Consider the following 20246-nt stretch of genomic DNA (forward strand, 5'->3'; position numbering starts at 1 on the left):
CCAGTGGCAGCAAGAAATGACACATAAGAGAATGTTAACGCTTTTATTTCCAAAAGCTGGATATTTCATATAACACTTTCTGAGAAAATAATTAAGATAACTATAAGTTAAACAAAACCTATATTTTAAACATGGTAAGAATGTGTAGAAGTTTTCAAATGAGTTCACTACAACTTTATTTAAGTACAATACAATTAAAGTGGGACTCTTGAGGGATAAATTCTGCCTTCACAAAATGAAAGCTCTTTTGCAAAATTTTTAACAATTTATTTTCTTAAAATTTCCAGCCTCTCTGTTATTAGGGTTTGATCATTTAATAGAATGGAAATTATGTGCGCTGTGAGTTAGGAGTATGTATTTCTTTGGGTGTTACGTATACCACTAAAAGATCATTAACCTTATGATCACTAGGAACCAAACTAATACTAACTGAGAAAAGGAATGGCACCATCTAAAGTTCCTATCTTGTTCAAGTAATGCACAGTTAGACATTCGAACATTTCTTTGTTGCAGATTATAATTGCTTTTCATCCCCTTAGAAAAGGGAAACAAACAAAATGTGAAACTATATAGGTGATGCTTTAGCCTTCAGTGGATGAGTTTTGGCTGCAGAAGACTCAACATCTGAGCCTTTTGTTTCAGTCTGGCTGTAATCGTATCACTTGTTCTAAAATAAAAATTGTTCTTGAATATTAGCCTTTCCTTTCATCGCAAAAGATCAACCACCACCTTTCACAATGAATACACACATGGAAAATGAGACAAAACGATTATAACTTCTGAACTTTCTAGTTCCTCATATATATCTCCCTTCCTAGTTCTAAAACTGAAGGTCTTTAGATTGGTTCTGGACTCTCTCGTACTGAGTTAAGTGCATGGTAGGGCTTTTCGGGGCTGGTAACTTCCCCCAGTGCTTGGATCCCTGTAAGTCAGTTTGTTTTACAGGGCTGGTAACTTCCCCTACTCCTTCCTTTGGATCCCTGTAAGTTAGTCCAGGGTTAATTTTCACTCCAGCTTCTTCCATTTAAAGTTCATACAACTATGTTCTATTATGTTTTAAAAGGATTTATCCAACAACTCAAACACCCACACACAGAGAAGAAAAGTTTCCATTTCATAAAGCGATCATTCATCAGTCAGTCTTTTAATATGCCATAGAACGTTCCATTTAGAATTTCCCTTAAAATATATATTCTTCACATGAAGCTGTCATAAAAAACCATCAAAGTAGTTTTTTTTTAAATAAAAAACTACTTTCCAAACCCCAGGAGTAGTGTACTTGAAGGTCAAGCATATTCCTATCTTTAAGAAACCAGTTGGGAAAAGTCAAATTTGATTCCTATTTGAACGTGCATCAGTGATACCAAAGAATCCAACTGAACGTAGATGGGAACAGCTACTACGAACACTAATTATAGCTCTGTATTTACAATAAAGCGAAGCTGCAGACCATTGTCTCAATTATTGAGATCACATGGACAGGTTGTTTAATTTATCTTGTCCCACAATCTAGCTAGGAGCTTTCCAGGACACCTATTTTCAAGAATGATTCAGAATCTGTTGCTGTCTTGAAGCCGTAGACTAAAAAAAGATATCCAAGAACTAATTGCATGTTGTACTGAACAGAAAATAATTTGGGGCTTCAAAATATGTTTTTGACATGAGGCCTGCCTGCCTATTGTAGAAAATTTAGTTCTTGTGAAAATATTTATTACCTGTAACCATAGCTACATGAAATCAGTGTATGTGTGTTATGTAACATTATGTCAGTAATGTACTTGCTAGTGTTTAAAACTTTCTTCTGGTCTCCATCATTATTCTTATGTGATATTATTGTACTAGGGCAAGTGATTGCTGTAATGAGTTTGCAATTGCAACCATAATGTTCCTGGGAATGCTAAATTTTGTCTCAACTTTAATTCATAAACTTTCAGGTTAAAGCAATTAAACTTATCATTGATTTATATTTGTCATCCAATGTTCCTGGAATAGTTAAAGAATATGCTTCATATATATTCTTCCATTGCTTGAAAGTGGTTATTTACTATTACAGCATTCAGTTGAATTTTCAAACCAAAGGATTAAAATTACAGCAATTTCACTTGAAATCCATAAATCCATGCAGAAAGGCTGTTTTGAATAGAATCACTAGATGCTATTTGTTATGCAAAGATGAATGAATCAATAGAAAAAAAATAGGACAGATAGATCATTAGCACTTTAATGCAGAGTAGAGAGGAAAACTAATAAATCATGCATTCCACACACTAGTTTTCTTTATGGGATGTTTGAAAACATAAGGCATGCAATGTTGAGAGGCAGGTCAGTATGAATGAACAATATCCAAGATTGCTGAGGATTATTTCACTTTATACCACAGGCTTAATGAAATGCTAATAAAAGTAGTCATCTTATGATTTCTTTAAACAACCAGAGAATTCAACCATGCAATGAACACTTGAATAGTGACTGACATCATTGCATGGTTTCAGATAAACAACTGGAATGTCACAGGGATTGGATGGAGTAGGTGAGTGAAAGAGGGCTAACTGCATGCATGATTTGCTCCAATGAGCTCAATGTTGTGTTGTAGAAACCAATTTATACTAGAAGGCACCTGATATAAATATTTACTTTCTTCAAGTGCACTGAGTTGATCAATTAAAAATGATAAATACCTATATTTATAAAGGGCCTAATAACAAAGGAATTGGCTATTGGGCTTCAATTATGCCCTATGATCTGTTGTCTGAGAAAGGTGAAAATTTTAATCCTAACAAATGGTTTACTCACACAGTCTTTCAGTATTTAAGCTGTCATAAAATGAATCACATGAATCACAAATTCACTCCACAATGCTGACTCAATTATGCATTAACTCATGTCTCTCAAGCATCTTTTCCCAAATATTTGGTGGGAAACATTAAGTACATGGTTTAAAAGACCTATTTGCTTGTATAATTATGGATTTTCCTTTGGATTCTCATACACAAAGGAATAAAGCTTACTTATCCTATTACTGTAATTTGCTGCCAAGTAACATATTTTTACTCATTTTTGGAATTAGAAATTTAACCTAATGAAAAAAAATCTTGTCTGTTTTTCTGTACAAGAAAACCTTATGCCTGATTATTTTAATTTCCACTTCGAAGAGTTAAGATGCCGAAGGAAAACTATTCAGGCATAGTAAGGTATCATAGTCAACTATTTAATAAAAAGAAAATCTTTAACGTTCACAGGTCATTGGTATTCTGATTCTATAAAGGAGTCTAGCAATTGATATATGTGATCATGGTGAGATTATTAATAAGTACTTATTAATGATTGGAGCCACATTGAGAAAGATGATACCTATGGCATTTCTTTGTTATGTGTCGCAGGCTGGGAGGTGAAAATGCAGTAAGATGTGGGTGGGAGACATAAAAATCTATGGGAATGCATGCAACCAAAATATGCAATATCACTTCATGTATGCTTCTGCTGTCTTCATGCAATGACGTCTATAAAAGTAGAGACAATAAATTTTTTAGGAGCTGGCTTTCATATTAGCTCAGTAACAAAATGGTTAAATGAATTCCAAGATTTTTGCATGAGCAGGAGACACAAATGGTTAAAAGATTCCAGCATAAATGTTCCATGGATCCAATTAGACTCATTGGGTTCCTATAAATGGAGTGCTAGAGAATCATTCCTTGCTTCGGTTTCTTGTTCTTTTGACCAGGGAGCAGAATAACCCTGTTTTTGGAGGAGGGCCCATTAACATTGGAGCTTGGTTCTTGTGTGTAATTTTTATCTAGAAGAAAAGAGAGAAAGAAGTAGAGCAATCCAAATTACAATTTTAATATCTGAGAACCTCTGTTAAGATAAAAAATCATTTCACAAATTATAGTCAAAATGACTCAGAGTTTTATTGATTAATAAACATTTTAAAGGAAAATATCATCATGTGCTTAAAAAATATTCCCATGCCAAGAGCACTAACAGAAAATAAGGCTTAGCAGAAGTCACAGTTAAATCTCATCTTCTCTCTAACCTCATATGTAATAGTATAATGCTCCAAAATCCACATTCAGTCTATTTGCTTATTCAGTGTAATTTAATGATCATTAGTTATATATTATTTATTGAAAGCAGGAAAAGATGCACCATTACAGTACTCATGTATGCTTAGAATCAAGCCAATCTTATTTAACTTGCTAATCAGATTGCTTCTCTCTTTCAACACGAACTACATAGCTTAACTTCAGAACAATCATTAAGAATGAAAGTCAAAAGTTAACATGCATGAAAGGTCAGAAATGATGAACTAGCTTTCTAATTTGTTAATTAATTAGTAATAGAATAGGTTCAAATATTGAAAAGCCTGCTTAAGTCTCTTGGAGAGACTGTTCTAAAGCTACTCGTTTTGATTTCTTTGATATAAAACTACGAATCACCTTAAATGAGACAACCTTAAAGTAGATTATGTCTGCAATTTTCTCTAATTCAACTCTAAATTAGGGAAGACATTTTATGAATATATGCTATGCTCAAAGCTAATTGAAAGCAATTATCAAAGTGGCATTTTGTCTGTGACTTTAAGATACATTGTAAAATAATAAATGATTCTCATTATGTAATAAAAAGGTCATATCTTGCCTTTGGGCTAGTGTCACTAAGAGTTTTTCAAAAGCAATCGGAGACATTTTCTTTAGTGAACTGCAACTAATCCAAGAGCCATCGCTTATTAAATATCAGTTGTCACCTGCACAGCCTTCGAAACAGGGATGAGTATTCCTTTCAAAAAGAAACACCATCTCATTAAAAGCTGCAAGGAATATATCTCTTGAAGTGCATGCCTGACATTTTCAAGTAAAAATGAATATCCTTCACTTGTCATTCACTAATAGCGATTAAAAAAAAAAACCTTTGTCACATGGACAAGATCATTAAAATCAGTAACTAGGGCTTTGGGGAAATAGAAATTCACCTCCTACTCTAGAAAGAGAGAAGTATGTGAAAATCTTGAAAGAACGAACAACTTTATTTAAGTCTGTTGGAATCAGATTATACTGGAGATTCTGTGTTCTTCTTTTGACTGTAAAAATCAATTGCACTTGTAAAGGTCACAAAGCTAAGCCAGGCTCAAATTCTCTGGATATCCAACTTTACTTTCTTTCTGACATCTCATGAACTGGAGCATTAATAGCCAGATACGGAAGTTGTCCATATGCCCCATCTATGTAGACTGAAAACAGTCTCTACCAGATTTTCTATCTTAATTATTCACTTTTATGTTATTTCAAACAGGCTCTAATATAGTGTTATTCACCACGCATTCACTTCATAAAATTTACTCAGCTTCTATACTTTAGAAATTATACCAGGAACTGAGAATCAAATAGACAGCACACCCTGTCTGCTCCCCAGAAAAGAGAAACTGAAGAAAAACATTCAATATTGCTAAGTAAACTGAAGCAGAGGATGAGTATAAAGGACACTTTGAAGTTCTATTAATGAAAATGAATTATTTTCACTGAGTATTTTAAATGAGTAACTGCGGAAGCAGCTATTATACATTACTTGTACAATAATATAAACCAGCATATCAAATCAGATGAAAGTTACAGGTGTTGGATGATTTTGGAATATAGATAATATTAGTATATTTTAGAAAGTGAAATGATTAGAGCCAAATAACTAAGACTTTCAGAAGAATTATCTACTTTTACTCACATATATAAAATAGGAATTCGTTTATGAAGGAGTAAAATATGCCACCCAATTGTTGTCTATGAGATTTGGGTTTTTCTGTTTTTTAGGAATTTTAATTTTATGTTATTACTATTCTTACATTGGCCATTCTTTTCAAAAAATCACTTGTTCTTATTCCTTTGAAAAATAACACTATTCAGTACTTATTACACAATAGGGCCTTTAACTCATGTATGGTCTGGTTTCTGGTTCCAAAGTATTTTAACAGTGGCCTATCCAATTTTCAGTCAGATATAACATATTTCTGAGTGTATGTATGCTGGTATTGAGGTGTGATTTGAGGCCCAGGTAATGCTCTCGGCTTTTTCAACCACAATTGGTGCCTTATCACTTGAGCTATAACTCCAGCTCAGTTTTTTGTTGGTCAGTTGAAGACACGAGTATCTTGAAAACATCTATCTAAGCAGTCTTCAAACCTTGATCTTGAGATCTCATCTTCCTAAGTAGCTAGGACTATAGGAATAAACCACTGGAACCTAACTTAGACATAAAGCATTATTTTGAATATTTACACTCTACTACCACCAATGTACACAATTCTTTTTTAATCTACCTTAATTTCTGCATAAACTAAATCCATACTCTTTTTGTCTGTTGCTTACAAAATGAAAACTAATGGATTGTATTTTCCTCAGGATCAAGGAGAAAATATGAAAGAAACCATAATGCACAACCTGTCTAGGATATGTGAAATGTCATTTGCATATCTCATGGCATATGAGATGATTTTGTGTCTATCTATAATTAGGCAGAAGCAAAACTACTCCATTAAGAATCAAGTGAGAGGATGAAACTAGACCGAATCATATTGAGTGAGACAATTCAAGAACAAAGGAACAAAAGGTGGGTCTCCTTAATATGTGGCTATTAGATCCAAACAGTACAAGAATGAGGATTCAATATTTGTATTCCCAATGCTATGGACATGGTATTGGAGATAAATACAGTTACATAGACATAAAAACCTATGACTCTACAGACATAATGTTTTATTACATAGTCTAATATGTATCTATGATATACAAACCCTTACCCTAATTTTGACTATGTTCTAAAAACTAAGTGCCAGTGATTGTATATAGAGATTCCCTTCTTGAATACTTGTTTGTTAAACATGTCATTTGAGATATGATGTAAAATCAATGTTAATAAATTAAAAAAAAATCAAATTAGAATGTTTGCATAAAAGTGAAAAGCACTGTTTTAAAATGCAAAAGAAATGTTGTCATCAATAGAAAGATGTCCTTGCCTGGACACCCTTCATTTTTTCCAATTTCCTACTCTTCTGGAAGTCCTCCTTGGCGAAGGATAGTTTTACTGCAATGATTCTTTCTGTTTTTGTTTTCCTATCTCAAATTGATGGGTCACCAGTAATCAAGGTGATTTTCTTGTTTCTATTGCATTGTTATGGTTGAGTATTGTCATAATTTGATCTCATAATTTTAATATGATGAATAAAATATGCTCTGATGATGCGTTAGTTAAAACTGCAATAGTAAAACAAGTTTTTTTTTAGAGCAGCAGGTTTCATTCTAAATGTTGTATGCACGTTACCAGAATGCCAACTCTTTAGCTATTCTCAGTAAAAGGTGGGAGGAATGTGCAGGAGGAACTATTACCAAAAAGCATAGACTAGAAGGATGAGTTCATAAAAATCATGTATTTCATGTAAAGTTATATAGAGGTTGTATATATATTTTTTGTAGGGGGCCATGGCAAATGGCTTTAGGCTTGATGGGTTATGGGGTCTCCATCTGGTCCAATCAATGCTGTCATGATAGACCAAGGACAGGCTTGAACTATACAAGTATGGCCAACATCCCCTAAAAATTTATTTATGAAAACTAAATTTAGAATTTTATATAATTTTTACTAGGGAGTATTACTCTTTCTTTGGAGGTTTTTCAAACATTTAAGGATAGTGAGAAGCATTCTTAACAAAAATAGACATCTAAAGAGATTTGCATACAGATTATCATTTTTTGAGCTTTGATGTAATTAAATATATTATTGAATATTAAATCTACAGAATAATGAGTAATGAAAAGAAAATTAAAAAATCATGCTTTATTGGAACAACAGGTAAAAGCTGAATGAGAATGGAAATAATTTCTGTGGTATACATCTTACTTTAGTGCTATCATTAGAATTTATTCAGTAAAAGAATCTGGATTAGAGTGTAAAAAATAAATATCAATTTTGGTGATACACTAATTGATCAAATTTGGCTCCAGTGCATTATCTCTTTTTTTTCTTTTAAATTTAATTTTATTGTCAGGGTAACATACAGAGGGACTACAGTTACATATGTCTGATAGTGAATACATTTCTTGGCACACCTTGTTACTCCCTCCCATGATTTTCTCCCAGTTTCCCTCCCTGTAATCTCCCCATTCAGCTGTAAAGTTCATTTCCAATATATTATCTTGAGAGTATCACTGCTGCATTAGTTCATCCTTTTCCCTTTGTCTCACCATTTTGTTGTTCTCTCTCTCTCCCTCCCTCCCTCCCTCCCTCCCTCCCTCCCTCCCTCCCTCCCTCCCTCCCTCCCTCCCTCCCTCCCTTCCTTCCTTCCTTCCTTCCTTCCTTCCTTCCTTCCTTCCTTCCTTCCTTCCTTCCTTTCTTCCTCCCTCCCTCCCTCCCTTCCTTTCTTTCTTTCCTCTTTCTCTTTTTCTCTTTCTTTTTTTCCCAGTGCATTATCTCTTTAACTGATTTTCCTTCCACTGAACTTGTGTGAGCTGAATAATCTAGTGATTCTTACAAAGTGCCACAGCAAGTAGCCTTCTCCTTTATAAATATTCTTCCTATCTCTAGTTAGATTTTTCTTCCCTATTCATCTCTTCAAGAATTTGTCATTACAGGACTTTCTTTTAGTTCCCTTAAGAATAAATAGGGTTTTCACAACAAAAAATACTATAAAATGTCTCTGGAAAAATTTAATTTAGTAATTATCTGGAACACTCAGAGCTGCCTAGCATGATTCTAGAATAAGACTGCATCCTTCCAAGAGTGCCTGTAGCTCAGCCATAATTTAAAACAAAAAGTACAGCAGTGGAATTTATCAATTTTTTAAAATAACTTTCCAGGTTTTTTTTATTCTAACCATAATTTTCTGGATTGGCTGTAATTTTCCAATTTAATTTTAAAGTTTAATTTGATATCAAATTCAGAAAAATCATTGTGAAAATTTAAAATGAAATCTTTAAAAAGCTATATGGAGAAATGTCCTTGCTGCAGAACTTCACAGGAATTTTAAATATGTATCGAAAGGGAAAACTATTTCCTAGAAGTGATGTACTATTTGGCCTTGTCATGAGAAAAATAGCTAAACCTGGACTGAAAATCTCTTTTAAGATATAATTTGTCTTCTTTACTCCAAAGTATTTTTATGGTTCTTTGTCAGTTGCCAGGGAAGGTCAAAGACATTTTAAAAGTGTATGTGTGTGTTTTTAAAATATTGATATTAGGCCGGGAGTTTGTCCTAGTGGTTAAAGTGCTTGCCTAGCATGCATGGGGACCTGGGTTCAATTCCTTGGTGCCACATATATAGAAAAAAAAAGCCGGAAGTGGTGCTGAGGGTCAAGTGGCAGAGCTGTAGCCTTGAGAAAGTCCAAGGACAGTGCTCAAGCCCAGGACTGGCACACAAAAAAAATATTGATATTAGTATGTCTCTATGGAGAAACTCAGTCACAATTTAACCTTAGATATTGTTTATACCATTGTGGTATAAACAATCTTTGTGGTATAAACGTCTTTGGTCATACAAAAAAATCCAAAAGAATATGACAGAAGGAAAAAATAGAACTATTTCTATGTCAGATTAGTACATGTTAGATTCCACATTTACTCAGAAAGGAACAAAAATATGGGACATTTACTGGACATGAGAAAACGTGTTTTTCCCCTTTTAACCATTTTTTGTTAAGTTCCACTTCTAGATTCAGCCCCAGAACAAGTCTATGGTCTATGTGAATGACTCCAGTAATGATCTGAAAGAATTTATCCTCAACATTACAGTACTTTAGGATAATTCAATGGAATGTTCAGGCACTTTATCTGTAAATATTTCTACTGCATGACATGATAAGGATTGTATCTATAACATAGATTAGGAAGCATAATTTAGTCAGACCAGTACCAAAGAAGAGAGGAAAGTACTCGATTGCTTCCCAAATCCCACTGCATGAAGGATTTGTTTCAGGATGCATTGAACAGCTCAAGAAAAAGCAGAAGTCTGCATCATTCTTGGGGCTATCTTTTCCTTACTTCCCACAACCAGTCTATTGCCAAGCCTGCTGAATTTTACCCTTGCAATACCTTTTCTCTCTTGAGTATATTTTTCTCTTCCCACCATACTCTAAAGTGTGGGCAGACATTCTCTAACTATTCACTGCCAATCCCGTCCTCACTCAGAATGATCTTGATACCACACAAAACATCCCCATCGCTCTAATGTTTAAATCTTTCTCTATTTCTACAGGACTCTTGACCCAAACCTAAAGGTTCTTCCTGAGGATTCTGAAGAACTACTGCTCAGATTTCTACCTCATCACCGGGTTCAAAAGCTCACATCTCCCTTCTTCGGTTTTATATCCCTGGTTATTTTCAGATCTTGTATAGCATACACCTTCCTAGAATGCAACTGGTTTATTCCATAAGACACCCTTCCCTTCAGGCTTAGTGATTTCCTCCTCATCTTTTAATGAAATGTATTCAACTGTTCTGAAGACTCGAGATAGAAGCATCAAATAGTGAAATTCTATTGAGTTCATTTTCATCGGCAGTGTTAATATAGATAATGTTGTTTGAGATAGTAGGATCATTTATTAGTGGTTAAGAGGGTTATCTCTTTAAAATTTGCAATTTGTTTCCTGTTAACAAAAAGCATAGACTACATTGGCCTTATCTTCTAATTTGAACACGCACACACACACACACACACACACACACACACACACACACACACACGCACGCACACACACATAAAATGAAGAGTTGAAGAGATATGGACCAAGACAAACTTGAGAAAGAGGCAGGCTCAGGCTTGAGCAGCATACAGTTTGTGCTTGCCAGAAGCTGATTTTTATTTTATTCTACTTTATTGGTGGGGTGATTACAGAGGGGTTACAGTTATATTCATCAAGTAGTGAGTACATTACTTCTTGAACAAAAAGATATCATGTTTGTGCATTCTTCTGAGTGTGTCTATTAACTAGAGGACTATATTTAACCTTACCCATTCTAGAGGAAGATACAACTTTTTTATTAAAGAATTTATTAACATTGGTTTTTACATCATATTTCAAATTGAACTAGAGTTGAGCACTAATCTTCCTGAAAGTGGAAGATGCGAAGCTTAACATTTGGTCAGGAAATTGTAATTTCATTCCCTTAAGTATATGTACACTCTTGGAGCATACCTCCATTAGACACAATGGTCTTAAACATGTAAGGAAAAATAATTAAATGAGAACTAAACCAAATATATGATACTCTGAGAATTTGTCTAATTAGGTTTGGGTTTCTACTGAGGAATTTGAATGTGAGAGACTGTAATCTTTCAGGCAGAATCCTATCACTTCTTACTAATTGAATTAACTATGTTTGAAATAAAGAATAAAAGAACAATGTAGATTTTTTTTCATAGTATTTAAAGTGAATTCACTAAAATGAAGAATTACAGAAAAATTAATCTAATTATAAACATAACACTTGACATAACTTCTGAAATATAATAGGGCAAAGAAAAAATCTTTAAAATTTGTTTTTTCTATGCAATCAATTTAATCAGTTTGGCATTAACTAAGCAGTAATAATGTGCTTTATATGTTTCCTAAGTAGTGTGATCCATTTCCCCTTGAGGCAGTCGATTTGTTCATATTACGGTGTCATCATAATTTTAAAACATATTGAGAAAATGACAGAGCTGCAAAATTAAAATAAATGATTAATGGTAGTTTTTACATGTTTTGTACTAATAGGTATTACAGAACCTTTAAATTAATAGAGCTGTCAGCTCATGGGTGTTACAAATCCTACAATGATCCAAAATTAAAATTATATATCCCAGAGACACCTACAGATGACACCCTGGACTATTTTAAATTTTAATTAGTAGGTGCAACTGTTTTGTTCACTTGTAACCATTGCAAATTAATTAGAAATTAGGTACAACCAATCCTCCTTCCCCATTTTTGAACAACATGAAATGAATAGATTGGTGCTTTATACCCTGCTATTCTTCTGTGGAGACCAGAGATCACACATGCAGTAAATTATATTGTCAATTAAAAAAATGACAAGTGTTGTGAAATTAGGAAAAATTATGCACAGGTAAACAGAACTAATTAATGAGTAAGTAACATGGGAACGCATGAAATGATACCCAACTAAACAGTAAGTTGTCAGACTCTGAGCAAAATGAAGGTTTAGAAATGTAAATTTATGCAAAAACACTTACAATTAAGACTAAAAGGATGCTGTTACTTCAGGTTTTTTTTTTTTTTAACTACTCTTGGGGCATCACTACCACTCACACCTTAAAATATACGGGACCACAAGAATAGCACTCTATTTTATTCAAATATATTTCAAGATGACACATGGTAGCTGAGTAATATTTTATTATTCCACTGATGACACTTGTGGGTCATTAAATAGAAAATTGTAATATGCCTTCTTTAAGTTATCAGAGTTCTGTCTAGGAACATTCAGCCCAATAAAAATTTTAGGCACACCAAAAATATTCACCATGTGCACCTACTTGCTAAGCATTTTCCACAGACAATTTGTGGGTTACTCTTTTTCTTTCATGACTAAAAATACATGTGTTTCCTTGCTGGAAAAATTTTCCCTCTTTCTAAAGTAAGTCATTAGAGCAGCTTTAAGATGCTTTAAAAATAGTGTGTCTACCACGTCAGCAAGTGTTAAGTTAACTTTTAATAAGAAAGTAATATTCTTAGCAAATTTTCAAAGCTAGAAGTCAAATGGATGTACTAAATTTAATAGTATTTAATCAGCTTGGGATAATCAAGTTAGGTAAATAAATTTGCATCTTTGTTTCTTTCACAGCACTATTCCATTCTGGATAAATTTAATCACATATTTTCTTTTTAGGTAGTTACTTAAGATGTGATCTAATGAAATGCTATTCTTTGTGAATATAAATTTATGTATAAAATATAATGACAAGATATAAATGGCAAAAATCATTGCCTTATTTTCTGTAACACTTTGGCCAAATTGTAGAACAATGTGAAATGTTGTGCCATCATAAAATCTCATGTGTATAAGTTTCTTTTTTTTTTCCTGCCTAATTCTGGATTGCAGAGAAGTTAGTCATGACTACAAAAAGAAAATAAATTCAGCTGGGTACGGTGGCTCACTCCTGTAATCCTAGTCACTCAGGAGCCTGAGATCTGAGAATCGTGGTTCAAAGCCAGCCCAGGCACAAAAGTCAGTGAGACTCTTATCTCCAATTAATCAGCAGAAAACTGGAAGCGGCACTGTGGCCCAAGGGGTAGGGTGGTAGCCTTGAGCTGAAGAGCTCAAGCCCCACAGCTGACCAAAGAAAAAGAAAAAGAATTCAGACATATTACTAAATATAACATTTTTAGTTTACATTATAGAAATAACTAATGCCTTCTTTGCATTGTTAGATGTGACCTGTCCTATTTTTTTTAGCAATGTTTCAGTATTCCTTTGTGATCTGCAGTAATTGGCTTTAGGAATAAAGAAAGAGTTTTGAGAAAATTAAGTAACTTTCCCAAATCAGAGGACACTGATCTAACAGAAGTCAAGATTTGGTCCCTAGCTCTGTGTTATGTTTTCTGTGAACTGGATCTACTTACGTGACCTAATTATCTCCGTAAGTGGTTTCTTTCCTTCCTTCCTTACAGAAATTCCATAAAACATTACTTTCAAGGAGTGAAAATTATTTTTAACTTCTCACTACATTTAATTTCTGCTAAAGTGCATTAAGAGTTGACTATTTCAGTTACAGAAGCCAGCTTGCTCAAACTGATGTTTAAAATAGTAGAACATAGAATAAGTTTTAAATAAAACACTGACAAATGAGAGTTTTAATAAAGTGGTTAAGATTCTACAAAAGAGATTCATACCAGATATTGTTTGTTTTTAGTTAAGCTCTGGGGTCCAGTAAAGTACACGAGAGGTATAGAGTCCCATCTTAAAAAAGAATATCTTTTTATATCTCCCTTTATCCCATTGTCCTACATGATTTTCTCCATGTGTTACAAGTTTTAGTAAATCCTTGCTGGAAATGATCCAATCTTCAAATTGACTTTAGGAATATTTATTATATCTTTAGCAGCCAAAAGAAATATTAGGGCCAGGAGTTTGGCCTAATGGTAGAGTGCTTGCCTAGCATGCATAAAGACCCGGGTTCAATTCCTTGATACCACATATATAGAAAAAGCCAGAAGTGGTGCTGTGGCACAAGTGGTGAAGTCCTAGCCTTGAGAAAGCTCAAGGACAGTGTTCAGGCTCTGAGTTCACTCACTAAGACTGGCAAAAAAAAAAAAAAAAAAGAAAAGAAAGAAAAAAAGTATTAGCTACGTGTTGATGTCTTATGGGCTCACTCAGGCCTCCAACCATGATCCTCAAACCTCAGTCTTCAGAATAGACAGGAAAGGCTGGGAAATTCTTTTCTCAAATTAACAAGAACAAAAGCTCCAAGGAGAGCAGCAGCTCACTTGATAAAGCATTAGTCTTGAGCAAAAAAACACAAAAAAAATCTCATGAACATTTCCCAGGCCCTGAGTTCAAGGCTCTGGATTAGCAAAAACAATTTAGCGGAGGAAATTTAAACACATAAACTATGGCCAAAAAAGACAATTATATTTTATAATATAATAGTATTTAAAGTAATATTTTAAGTACATTTTAGCTAATATTCTCATGTAGAGTTTTAAATGATATTCAACTTTGACTGATATATCGGATGTATTTGTATTTGGTTATTTGAAATTGGATAGGGAACGGGGAAAACAAGATGAGGGGTGGGGGTGGGGGGGGAGGGAAATGGGGACCAAGACATGTGAAAGTGTATCAATGTATGGGAATTAATGCACCATCTATCTGGCAAATATCATGTAACCCTTCTATTAATTACAATAAAAATATATGAAAAAATAAAGGTGTGAGCAACCACGAAAAAAAATTGATATTCAACTTTGAATGGACTCTTGATAAAGTGTCCAATTTCCTCTTAAAATGCCTCATCACTGAATTTCAGACAGCATCTATAGCATGGCATTTTCTCCTCTCTACTTGTTACCTTTACGCAAATAAGCTTAATAAACAGATGACAAATTTATAAGCAGAAAAACAAGTTCTAACCTGGATATCACCTAATATTGCCTCCATAACCTAAAAGGTCCCCATAATACCATAATATATTTCCAACCATCTTAATATGCTCCTGCTAATGAGACAAGCTTAAAAACAAAATCCTATGTGGCCATCATCTACATCATTAATGATATAGAGATATTTGGATACTTCCAAAAACTTCATTGTAGATAACTGAAAGAGTTGTGCATGTTGCTCAATCATTTTAGTTCAGATAGATGTTGTATCAAATCATCTAAATGTAAGATACCTAGGTAGAAAAAATTACATAAAGTTTTCCCAAAATGAATAAGATTTTAAAATTCAAGTTTTAATGCATTAATTGGCATTTTCGGAAGAGCTAAGAGGAGAGAGATACAATGTAAAAAAAAATCTCAAGTGAGCAAATTCACCTACATTGAGGATATATTGACCAGATGAGAGTACTCAAGCAAATCTCAAAAACCTTCACTATTGTACAGAAGCAGTGTCACTAAAAAGGGAGTAAACATATTCCATTCTTCCTTTTCCATTGAAACCATACAAAATGTGGACAGAATACACAGAGTGTCTATCAAAAATATTGAAAAGTAGCCACGTGCTGGTGGCTTATGCCTGTAATCCAATCAACAGGTTGAAACCTGAGTATCAGCTTGAGCAGAGAGTCCATAAGACTGTTAAAATCTCCAATTAACCAACCAAAAATTTCATTAATGGATCAGTGGTTCAAGTGGTAGAGCACTATCCTTGAGATTAAAAGCTCAGGGAGAGTACCCTAGCCCTGAGTTCAAATCCCAGGACCTGGACACACATGAACACACATACACACACACACACACACACACACACACACACACACACACACACACACAATATTAAAAAGTAGATCTATACAGATAACTTAGGAAAGAAATTAAGAATATGAAGAAGTACTGAATTTTCAGATTAGTTTCATGTTTGCTTATTCCTTCTTGTGTCTCTGAGTTTGGATATAAATGTAGCCTTTTTATTCATGTTAGAGTTCTCTATCAGCTACAGCAGAAAGTTACAAGAAAAGCTTGATGTCTCTGGCCCATGGTGTAAGAAGGAGATCGAATGCAGAGAGAAGGTGACAATAAGAAGTTTTGTATTTCCATCCAGACCTTTCCTATCTTAGTGACTTTACAATGTCAAAGGACTTTATATGTCAAATGAGGAACTTTGTCAGTACACAAAAATACTCCCTAATTCATAGAAGAGAGCCCAGCTATTTTTTCCTCTCCTTATCACCTTGATGCAGTGTGTTGGACCACGATGATATTTTGTGTACATTGATGGCCGAGCATGGAAACTACAGCGTTGTATTTCAATCTAAATGTAAAATGTGAGGGCTCTAGGAGATCAAAAGGTCAGGGAGATCATGGGGAAGAGGGGTGTTGGGCAGTTATTTCGTATAATTGTTTAGCATTCCCTTAGTTTACATGCTGAGCTTGAGTATGAGTCTTCTTTAAAAAGGTATAATAATTATTTTGAGAACTGAATTAGAGGGAAGTTTACCACATGGTCTCTTGATAAGTCTATGAATTTTTTCATGTCAAACAAATCAGGATAATATTACAAAGACATTGACAACTGGGTTAAGGAAATGAAGGTATGGCTTCATTTCTAGCTTTGATTGAGAAAAAACTATGTGAGTTAGGGAGGCCCTTAGCTCAAGCCCCAGAACTGGCAGAAAAACAAGGAAAACTGAACTAGTAGAGGAAACACAACTCATAAAAGACAGATAGTATTTATGACTTGAACCTAATCAAGCCAGTTACCTGACAAAATGAATCTAAAATATGAAGTCAGTATTTCTTATAGATATGAAATGGCTGCCAAGGTCTTTTAGTATGATATTCAAAATATTCAGGATATAATCCAAAAATTCTCAACATATTAAAAAAAACCTTGAAAAAAATCTCAGAAATGTTCATGGAGGAAAAAATCAGCCAACAAGGCAAAACCTGAGATAATATAAAAAAGACTGAAATAAATACATAAGGATTAAGTCCCTTTTGTAACCATGGTCTAAAAAATAAATGGGAGACACTCTTAAAATGAAGGAAGTGTCATGTGAGAAATAGAGAATGTTGAAATAGGAATCAATTGAAAATTTACTAAAAAATTAAGGGTGGCCAAATCAGTGAACTTGAATATAAAATATTTGTATCAATGTAAATAGTAGGGAGATTAAAGGGTACAGAAAAAGTAGACAAATATCTATGAGAAACATAAATCCTGTATGAAGTATCTAGTATCTATATGCATGCATATATACATGCATATACACATATACATATAATCAAAATTTCAGAATAAGAAAGAGTTCTATATGCAGTAATATCTGAAGCAATCCTGGCTGAAAACATCTTGATTTGGCAAAACATAAATCTACAGATTTGTTAAACTCTATGATACTAAAACAGAAAAAGGAAAAAGAAAACCATTCAAATATGTTTTCTTCCGGGGTTTTTTGAATGTCTAAAGTTATATAGTGTCATCATAAAATAGTCAAACCAAACAGAAGAGTATAAAGTGAGAAAGCTACAATAGGTTAAAGCCAGATCTAGACATAAGCTCACAGAATTAAATGGCCTTCTTAAAGCAGAGGCTCACCAGTTCTGGGTGCGACTAGGCTCTTGCTCATTTGGGCCCAGGGTGACCAGACATTCTACTTCCATCAAGAGAACCCTGAAAGCTAGCTGCTGGTGGTTCACACCTGTAATCCTTACTCAGGAGGTTGAGATCGAAGATAAAGGTTTGAAGCCAGCCCAGATAGGAAAGTTTGTGAAATCCTGATGACCAACTAATCCCCAAAGAAATCTATGCTGAGACTCATCAGCCTCAAACTGCTGGATACTAAAGAGAAAGACAAAGATCTTGAAAACAGCTGGGAAAATGCCATGTCACATGTTGGAAACACTCAAATGATTGGGTTCATCATCAGAAACCATAGCATATCAACAACTCTCTGTCAGGTATGAAGAAGAATAAAACAGGAGACCTAAAATGCTTCCAAGGTGAAGCATAGTTGCTGGATCTCTCTCTAAACTACAAAACAGAGAATGGGAATTTAAGGTGCAGCTTAGAAGGAAGTGATATCAGGTGGAATTCTCTGGGAATTGGTCCCAATGGAGCATGGCAGGCTGGTACCAGCTGTAAAAGTAACACTGCATGCCAGGACCAGGATTCTGAATTGTTTTATGTGAGATGATGCCTTAGACATGGAGGAAAAGAGAGTGTGCTCATCGAAGCTATGCTGTTCTGTAATAATTCTGCCTGACATTGCCTACTCTGAGAAGTGTAACATGACACATCAAGTAAAGATGAAATATATAAACGAATGGGTAAAAGGCTGAATTCTTTTATAAATGCCAGCCTTCAATTCATCACTAACTTTAGAGATACACTGAAGGCTCTGAGCGACTGAAAATGGAAACAAAGCCATTTAAGGGAGCTCAACATTCTGTTTCTGCTACTTACTTTGTAACCTTGGCAAAGTTCCTTGACTTCTTTGCCAAGGTTAAAAAAAAACTTTTTAATGCATAATATGATGATTATAATGTTTTCTTGACTTCTTAGGGTTTTTGTGTTGTTTACCTAAATAATGAATGTGAACACATTGAAAGGAAATCTTTAATAAATATTTACCTAATTAATATTAGCCATTATTATCTTGATTCTTGCCAACATCATCAGGAACATCAAATGTCTTAAGAAGCTCATTATCCTCCATCTACTTTACACTCAATTGCTAAATCTAGGAAAGCTTAAATTTATAAAATATTTCATATTCATCTTAATAGCCTAAGATTAAGCGATTAAAAATTAATACTGCAGTGAAATGATAACATTTTTAGCTGTGTTAGAGTTTGAATTAGGGAGATATGCTTGTTGGGCAAATGCTTTTCCACTTAAAACATATTCCCAGGCCTTTTGCTTTTAGTTTGTTTTTCAGATATGATCTCTGCAAAATATGGTTTTTTAAATAATTAAAACACAAGCATACAAAATTTAACAAGTCCCACTTTTCCTTTTATAAGAGGAATTTGCATGATAAACTTTTGCTAGAATTTGTGAAAACAACTAAGAATGATACAAAGAGGGGGGAAATATGACAAAGTATATTTTATGAATGTATGTAAATATAATCATGAAAGCCTTTTTAATGATTGTTATATGCTCAAATATACAAAAAAGTAGATAAAATTCATGTATCAGTAGAGGCTAGGGTAAAACAGATGCATTCTTTCTAGTAGAGGATAGAGGATGTAAGTGGTAACTTACTTCCCTTACTCTGTGCCCAAATAAAATGAATGCTAGTATCAGTAAGGAAAATGGCATCCAAGTTGTGCAGCAGAAATGGGAAAGCAGAAGGTATGGCCCCTTAGATGACAAAGGGTTTGCCTCTGGAATACCAGTACTCAAGTAGCAAGACTACCAGGCTTGGAAGGCATTGGCATGGCTTTAGGTTTGTTGAAAGTATTAAACAGGAAATAAGCAGGTACAGAATCTGGAGGTATTATGTCAAGAAAAGACTATAACAAGGAAAAGGGAAATAATATGCCTGATTTAATGCTTTACTGATGGAAGTTACCTTGCATTAATTATCACCACGATGATGAGTCTTCATAGTTTACCTGTGATCATCTCACTCTTTAGCTTATGAATTGTTCATGACTTCTTTCTTTTTATAACAATGGAAAGACTTTTTTGTTCTATTTACTTCACCCTGCTCTCCGCCCGGTACTGAGACTTGAACTCAGGACCTTATGTTCTACTTTACCTGTTTTTCTCAAAGCTGATTCTCTATCACTTGAGCCACATATGCAGTTCTAGCTTGTTGATGATTAATTAATTGGAGATAAGACTCATTGATTTTCTGGCTAAGGCTGGCTTCAAACATACTCCTCAGATCTCAACCTCCTGATTAGATGGGAGGAATATTGTGTGAGCCTCTAGCACCTACCTATTCCTCCCCACCTTAAAGGTAGACAGAGGCACTAGAATAATTTCAATTATAGCTTAATTGACATTACTTCTCACCTAAGTTTCATAGGTCATAACTAATACATAAGTAGCAATATTTCAAAGAATTTATAGAACACAATCAATAGAAT

At 34.1% G+C, this 20246-nt stretch overlaps 1 protein-coding gene across 8 annotated transcripts in view; it reads right to left on the minus strand.

The window, feature by feature from the left end:
• Nucleotides 1–876: 876 nt before the first annotated feature.
• The window catches only part of Dgkb (diacylglycerol kinase beta), a 624803-nt gene continuing 605433 nt past the window's right edge, over nucleotides 877–20246 (minus strand). For all 8 annotated transcript variants that reach the window (XM_090332713.1, XM_090332719.1, XM_090332717.1 and 5 more), the window contains one exon: nucleotides 877–3793. In XM_090332713.1, the coding sequence (XP_090188839.1) occupies nucleotides 3686–3793 (108 nt within the window). In that variant the 3' untranslated portion in view covers nucleotides 877–3685. The remainder of the gene's footprint in view (nucleotides 3794–20246) is intronic.

Source organism: Megascapheus bottae, chromosome 5 (genome assembly GCF_031878675.1).
Source record: "Megascapheus bottae isolate mThoBot1 chromosome 5, mThoBot2.hap1, whole genome shotgun sequence".
Taxonomy (NCBI): Eukaryota; Metazoa; Chordata; class Mammalia; order Rodentia; family Geomyidae; genus Megascapheus; species Megascapheus bottae.